Genomic DNA, 7,347 nt, shown 5'->3' on the forward strand with positions numbered 1-7,347 from the left:
TTACATTACATTATGGCTTTTGATGCTTTCTGCTTACAGCAAAAGAAAAATAAAACATATTGATTCAATTAAATGTTATGACGTGAAACATTCTATGTCTAATGATATACTATATGATACTAATAATAGTATACATATGATACATATACATATTAATATATATTATGCTACTTCTAATAGCTATGTCTATACTATATCTATATGATATAATTTATCATTATCTCTTTTCTTTGAATAAACTTACTATTATAATTGTTGCATTTACATTTACATTTACATTTTGCTTATTTTATTTTCATAGTCAAAAATAAGCAATTGAAAATAGTCAAGCAATTTCAAACCCTGGATAAGTCATGTCATTTTTATTTATCTCTTTTCTTTATATAATTTTGGTCCTGAAAAGGACCGATTTTTGTATATTTATAAAATTATATTGCTTCCAATCTTAAGCACGTTCTCCACGAATACGTCTAGCCAATTGAATATCTTTTGGCATAATTGTAACGCGTTTGGCATGAATTGCGCATAAGTTAGTATCTTCAAAAAGACCCACTAAGTATGCTTCGCTAGCTTCTTGAAGAGCCATTACAGCAGAACTCTGGAAACGTAAATCAGTTTTGAAATCTTGTGCAATTTCACGGACCAAACGCTGGAATGGCAATTTGCGAATCAAGAGTTCAGTACTCTTTTGGTAGCGACGAATTTCACGTAAAGCTACAGTTCCTGGACGATAACGATGTGGTTTTTTCACACCTCCAGTAGCTGGTGCACTTTTACGTGCGGCTTTGGTAGCCAATTGTTTTCGTGGTGCCTTACCACCAGTCGATTTACGAGCAGTTTGCTTTGTACGAGCCATAATTTATGAGATATGTTACAATATGGTATTTTAAAAAATAGCGCAATTGAATAGCTCAATTTTCTCATCATACCTGGATGTTCTGTTTCAACTATTCACATGTTTTAACATTCATTGTTTCTCATATTGCTTATTCTTTTTGTTTTGTTTTCTTATGTTTTGTTTTGCTTTACCCAATATTTTTCATATCTTTCGTAGTGCTTATATTTTCTATAAATAGTCGTCAATCATCTGTCGTCACTTCATTTATTGTTTGAATTTGAATTCGAACGGTTCTACCATATCTATAAAAATTTAAATACAAAATGACTGGTCGTGGTAAAGGTGGCAAAGGATTAGGAAAAGGTGGTGCTAAGCGTCACCGCAAAGTTCTTCGTGATAACATCCAAGGTATTACGAAACCAGCTATCAGACGTTTAGCTCGCCGAGGCGGAGTTAAGCGTATTTCTGGTTTGATTTATGAAGAAACTCGTGGAGTATTGAAAGTATTTTTGGAAAATGTGATCCGTGATGCTGTTACATATACAGAACATGCCAAAAGGAAGACTGTTACAGCCATGGATGTCGTATATGCTTTAAAGAGACAAGGCCGTACCTTATACGGTTTTGGAGGTTAAGCAAATAATCAATTATTGATTTAATAATGCAATAATATATTGCCCAATGGTCCTTTTCAGGACCCAAATAATCTTACACTTAAAGAGATAAATTTACATATATATGTGTTGGTATTTTTCTAAAATTATAAAAAAATAAAATTTATTATTAGCCTGATCGGTTGATGTCTGTCGAGTATAATTTATAATTAAAATGATCAGTTTAACAATGTACAAAATATTTATTATTATAATTCTCAATTTCTTTGTTACATTAGCAGTATATATGTGGACTAGCTTCTTACAGGCTTAATTATAATTCTCATTCAATTTTTTTATAGAATAAGATAAATAGAACTGACGTATATGAGTAATTTGCGGACTGTTAGATATTGCAGTTTGAAGTTTCCGCACAATGGTGCAAAAATTTTCTCCATTCATTCCTAAGAGGTGGTTTTAGTGAATTCAAATCTCACACTGAATCTGAATCTTAATCTTAATCCAAATCCAAATCCAAGTGTTCAACAAGCAAACTGCTTCCGGGGAAAATGAAAGTGAAAAAAATTCGTATATGAATTAAGTGAATTATGACAATATTATATAAAGAAAAGAAATAAAAGAACTTGTTATTGAAATAAATTAGAATATTTTAAAGTTATCTTTAAGTAATTTGCAGCGTCTTGCAAGTGAGTACCGAGTGTGGTGTGTTAGTTATAAATTAACAAGTGTAATTAGAAGCATTATATAATAATAAATAAAATTAGCATAAACCACTATTTTTATTTATTTAAAATAGAATTTAAAAATGAAATTAAGTGAATAAAATATATACAAGTGAGTATTTCATCAAATAAATGACATATTTTGATATATAATATTTTATGGTCATTACTATAATAAATAAATAATTGGATATTAAATATAATAGAATAAGATAAATATTTATTAACTTAAGAATGATGTGAAGTATTGCACATAATGTCTAAATAAGAGAATATAATTTTTTTAAATGCATAAAGAATTTTTGTTTGCTTATTAGAGATTAAATTTATAGCGCATTACAGAATAAAAGAATTTCTTCATATTATTCATGAGGTATTATTAAAAGAAATGATCGTGCACTGTGACCTACAAGGTATATTGTGCCCATTACTCGGGTTAGAGTGTTTCTCCAAGTCCGTTTTCTTTAATGAAAGACAATATAAAGTCCATCTTTCCTAGTCTTGAATATTTATGATCCATGAAATACCCTCCTAGGTGTTTATTCCGTTTGTGCATCAGTGGGCACTACCCAAGCACATAGTATGCAGTTTCTCTCTTCTCTACAGTATCTGCAGTCTGAGTTGGATTGAATTCCTAACTTCGATAGGTGATTATTCAATCTTTAGTGACCGATCATTAATAAACGCAATAGGTATACCATATACTAAAACATTTTATAAAATAAATAAATAAATAAATAAATAATGAATCTTCTTATCTTCTTTTTACACATATTTTGTAGCCCTAAAAAGGGCTGTTTTGATGAATTTAAAGTTTGATTTTTAAAATTATTTTTTTGCAGCAGTTTTCTTGACTGATGTTTTTTTAACGGCAGTTTTTTTAGGTTTTGCGGCCGTTTTAGCTTTTGTAGAAGTAGACTTTGGTTTAGCTGGCTTAGCCTTAACAGATCCAATCTTTTTAACACTTTTAACTTTAGCTTTCTCAGTTTTTTTCTTTTCAACACTCTTCTTAGCTGCCGCAGATTTTTTAGGTTTTTTCTCTCCAGATACCTTTGCCTTTGACTTTTTAGTACCTGCAGATGATGCAGTAACCTTCTTCTTCGTAACACCTGATGGCACCTTCTTTTTCTTACCCTCGACAGACGATTTAGGAGACTTAGCAGCAGCAGCTGATAATTTAAATGAACCAGATGCACCTTTTCCTTTTGTTTGTATCAATTTGCCATTAGCTACAGCAGTTTTCAAATATTTTTTAATAAATGGAGCCAATTTCTGGGCATCACATTTATATGTGGCACTTATATACTTTTTAATTGCCAACAATGAAGATCCGCTGCGTTCCTTCAAGTTCTTGATAGATGCATCAACCATTTGTTGTGTTGATGGATGAGATGGAGCTGCAGAAGGTTTTTTTACTTTTGTTGCCTTTTTAACAGCAACTTTCTTTTCAGGAACGGCAGTTATCTCCTTTGGAGAATCTGTATTTGCAACGGCAACAGCTTCAGACATATTTGCTTTTTAATATTCCGTAATATTCTTACTTATGAATATTTTTTCGCATTTTTATGGTAGCTTAGCTCACTTTGTACGAAGCGCCGAGAAGAGCGCATTTATAAAAATTTTTCATTAATACATATTTCTACTGAGTTTGAAAAAATTTTTCAACATTTATTATTAATTTTAAATAGACCAAGTAAATTAAACACAATTATTTAAATCAAATTAAGTAAAGAAGATATTGAATATTTTATTACATTCATTTTTATACTAATTATAATTATATAAAATATATAAAAATTGGTTTAAACTTTAAATTTTGTAAATCTATAGTTGAACTTGTTAATAAATTAGAATATTTTAAAGTTATCTTTTGTATAATTTATATATTAAATTATTTATTAAATAGTTTATTCAATTCTCTGTTAAATTATATATATGGTTTTATATATTTCATATATTTATAAATGCAAATTTAATAAAACACGAGATGCATAAAAACGTCAGTTTTAACATTTTGAATGCTTATGTTTTATCCTATTTTGAAATATTAACTCAATTTATATAAAAGTTTAAAATTTCAAAGCACTAATAGAAATAATTATAAATAAATATATTGTATTTTAATTAGAATATAAGATTATCACTTTTAATTATATCAAATAGTGTCTATTTGAGATTAGATATCCATCCATAATGTTAACATGTTACATTGAATTCGTTTACTTTAAGATATGTTTTAAGATTTTCTATACGTATTATTTTTAAAATTTTATTACAAGTTTTAAATAATTTTTAATCATGTGAAAAATTATTATATATAAACGTTATTAATAACATATCAGCAATTAAATTTATAGTTTTCAATATCATTCGAATAACAACTGTACGTATCCTACTTAATAGAATTCATAAAAAAAAATTATATCTACATACATGATTAAAAATATATAAGAATGAAATCATTTTACTTTTTCTTTTATAATTATAATTTAATTATTTAACTTTGACTATTATAAGTATTTTATTAAATATGTATATTTAAAAAAAATGTTCTTTTTATTACTTTATAATTAAAATAAAATTAAAATTAAATGTGCGTATTCTAACATTTTTATAAGGAGTGATATACGACATAAAATGTTAAAATTTAAGATGAATTTTTTTATAAACTAACATGGATATGGATAACATTTAAATAGATACTGAAGTATATATATAAACTTGCGGCTGCAATCTTCCATAGTCATTCCTAAGAGCTAGTTTTAGTAGGTTCAAGACTCACACAGTGGCTTTGGATGTTTTCCATCTACTGCCATAAATCTTTTATAAAATATAGAATATTTTATAAAACTAATTCAGATACAAATTTTAAAAACTCTACCTTTAAATAATTTATCTATAATAATAAATATTACAATACCAAAATATTGAAATAGTAACTATGATAATAATAGTAAACATTTAGGCCGTGTGCGAGTTCGAGTATATTTAGGGGAAATAGTCAATTATGTCGGTATGGCAGCGATTGTTGGTACATACCAGAATTTCTAATGAGATAAATTAGGTGTTACCATTTTGAAAATTTTATAAGATGTTTAGTAAATAAATAAATAAATTTTAAAACTTTTAAAAGAAAAATAATTATTTTTTATATGTTTCCTTCTTTATATTATGAATATTAATGTTTTTTAATAATTGTATCACATTTATTTAATAATAAATACAAATATTTGGCACAAAATTATTAGGTTCTTGATTTCAAAAAGGTAATTATGAAACTTTATGCTATTGGCCTGGCAACGTTATTTGTTTTGTACATTTTTATTAGTAACAAATATAATATTAATATTATTGTAACTTAGATTATACTACCTGCGAAGATTTATGTATCTATTTATTGATACGCGAATCTATGATAAATATTAAAAGATTCTTAATAATATATAGGGTTAGGCGATTGAAGTGTTACAAATTACACAGCGATATGTTTGTCAAACTGATATTGCCAACTACGTCAAATTCATATGAATGACAGCTATTTATATTGTTTACAAGTTACCACAAGCATTTGCGTCTAAGTTTTATAGAACTAATATTATTCGAAATGGAATTAAAAAATAAGTGTGATTGCATTATATTTGGTTGGAAAATTACAACTAGCTATTGTGCTTGAGCTCAAATATCTCAATGTGAATAAAATGTTTGTGTATCGTACCTTAAATCGTTATAATAGCTCAGGCAGAGTCACCAAATGCTATAGTGGTGGACAAAAAAAAAAACAGCAACATTGCCTAAAATGGTTCGGAAAGTGAAGGCTCGACTTAAACGAAATCCACGTCGTAGTACTAATCAAATGGCCAAAGAACCGATAATATCTGAACGAAGCATCTGACGCATTTTCCAAAATAAGCTCAAGGTAAAGCTTTAAAAGTTCCAAGGCACAAGATCTTGCACCAAAGCAACAAAAAGTTAAACTCGAATGAGCAAAGGAGTTGTTACGCTGGGCCAATTTGGAGAGCAAGTTGAGAACTAAAAAATAAGCCAGTTTCGATACGCTGAAGAAAGCTTTTATTCAGGAATAGGCCAAAATACTGGAAGATCACAGCCATAGTCAAGACAAAAGGTGGCCACATCAAGCTAGAGTGAATGGATTGTGAAATTTTAATTATTTTCACAAATTTTTGTAATTTGAATCAATAAAAAAATAATGTGATCGCTTGAATAGGTAACACTTCAATTATCTAACCCTGAATAATAAACTTGCATTCTTAAAAAATAGTGGCACAGCGAACCTGATTTCTAGGAAGTCAATTGGAACGCATACACACTCGTATGTATAAAAACTGGTTAATACCTGCTGCCCAAAAACAAAAAAAAAAATTATTACTATGTAGCAAAACGCAGTGTTAAGTTATACACTAACAATGCTATGTATTTTATCTGTTATGTAGGCTGATTTACAATTTTCGAAGATTTCGATTTCATGAAGGTCTTCCAGGAATGTAACGGAACAGAAGGGCGAGGCAAGAAATGATTGATTGTTAAGTGTTTTAAAGTATGGCTTGTGTAAGTTAGTAGGGTAGGTATGATAGTATGTACAATATTTATATCAATTGATTTAATGAAATACATTTTCTTTAATAAAATAAATTTTGTCGTCCTGAAAAGGACGGATTAATTGATAGTTAATTCTCCACGTATATGTATTCGTATTTTAATAAATAAAATAAAATAATTTAAGCCTTCTTTTCTGTTTTCTTTGGCAAAAGTACAGCCTGAATGTTTGGTAGTACACCACCTTGTGCAATTGTAACACCAGACAATAATTTGTTCAATTCTTCATCATTACGTATGGCCAACTGTAAATGACGAGGAATGATTCTTGTCTTCTTATTATCGCGTGCTGCATTGCCAGCCAATTCAAGAACTTCAGCAGCCAAATATTCCATAACGGCAGCTAAGTAGACTGGAGCACCTGCACCAACGCGTTCAGCATAATTGCCTTTACGCAATAATCGATGAATACGACCAACTGGAAATTGTAATCCAGCACGATTTGATCGTGACTTTGCCTTGCCTTTAACTTTACCACCTTTACCACGACCAGACATAGTTGAGTTGAGTTTCTAGTAGTTGAGATTTATAAAAATTGGATCTATTTTTTTTTAATGAT

At 28.7% G+C, this 7,347-nt stretch overlaps 4 protein-coding genes across 4 annotated transcripts; 1 reads left to right on the top strand and 3 right to left on the bottom strand.

Moving 5' to 3' along the window:
* Nucleotides 1-418: 418 nt before the first annotated feature.
* LOC119664604 (histone H3) lies at nucleotides 419-952 on the bottom strand. The gene has a single exon (XM_038074063.1). It carries the CDS (start codon nucleotides 854-856, stop codon nucleotides 446-448), a length of 411 nt encoding a protein of 136 aa, XP_037929991.1. The 5' UTR covers nucleotides 857-952; the 3' UTR covers nucleotides 419-445.
* Nucleotides 953-1,125: 173 nt separating this feature from the next.
* LOC119664605 (histone H4) lies at nucleotides 1,126-1,537 on the top strand. The gene has a single exon (XM_038074064.1). It carries the CDS (start codon nucleotides 1,162-1,164, stop codon nucleotides 1,471-1,473), a length of 312 nt encoding a protein of 103 aa, XP_037929992.1. The 5' UTR covers nucleotides 1,126-1,161; the 3' UTR covers nucleotides 1,474-1,537.
* Nucleotides 1,538-3,002: 1,465 nt separating this feature from the next.
* On the bottom strand, nucleotides 3,003-3,732 carry LOC119664606 (histone H1-like). The gene has a single exon (XM_038074065.1). It carries the CDS (start codon nucleotides 3,681-3,683, stop codon nucleotides 3,003-3,005), a length of 681 nt encoding a protein of 226 aa, XP_037929993.1. The 5' UTR covers nucleotides 3,684-3,732.
* Nucleotides 3,733-6,886: 3,154 nt separating this feature from the next.
* LOC119664607 (histone H2A) lies at nucleotides 6,887-7,333 on the bottom strand. The gene has a single exon (XM_038074066.1). The coding sequence runs from the start codon at nucleotides 7,283-7,285 to the stop codon at nucleotides 6,911-6,913; it is 375 nt and encodes a 124-aa protein (XP_037929994.1). The 5' UTR covers nucleotides 7,286-7,333; the 3' UTR covers nucleotides 6,887-6,910.
* Nucleotides 7,334-7,347: the final 14 nt, after the last annotated feature.

The sequence above is a fragment of the Teleopsis dalmanni genome, unplaced genomic scaffold, assembly GCF_002237135.1.
Source record: "Teleopsis dalmanni isolate 2A unplaced genomic scaffold, ASM223713v2 unscaffolded_contig_2274, whole genome shotgun sequence".
Taxonomy (NCBI): domain Eukaryota; kingdom Metazoa; phylum Arthropoda; class Insecta; order Diptera; family Diopsidae; genus Teleopsis; species Teleopsis dalmanni.

What these genes read in the sequence shown, in the direction of transcription:
- LOC119664604 (XM_038074063.1), bottom strand. Translation starts at nt 856, where the DNA reads ATGGCTCGTACAAAGCAAACTGCTCGTAAATCGACTGGTGGTAAGGCA.
- LOC119664606 (XM_038074065.1), bottom strand. Translation starts at nt 3,683, where the DNA reads ATGTCTGAAGCTGTTGCCGTTGCAAATACAGATTCTCCAAAGGAGATA.
- LOC119664605 (XM_038074064.1), top strand. Translation starts at nt 1,162, where the DNA reads ATGACTGGTCGTGGTAAAGGTGGCAAAGGATTAGGAAAAGGTGGTGCT.
- LOC119664607 (XM_038074066.1), bottom strand. Translation starts at nt 7,285, where the DNA reads ATGTCTGGTCGTGGTAAAGGTGGTAAAGTTAAAGGCAAGGCAAAGTCA.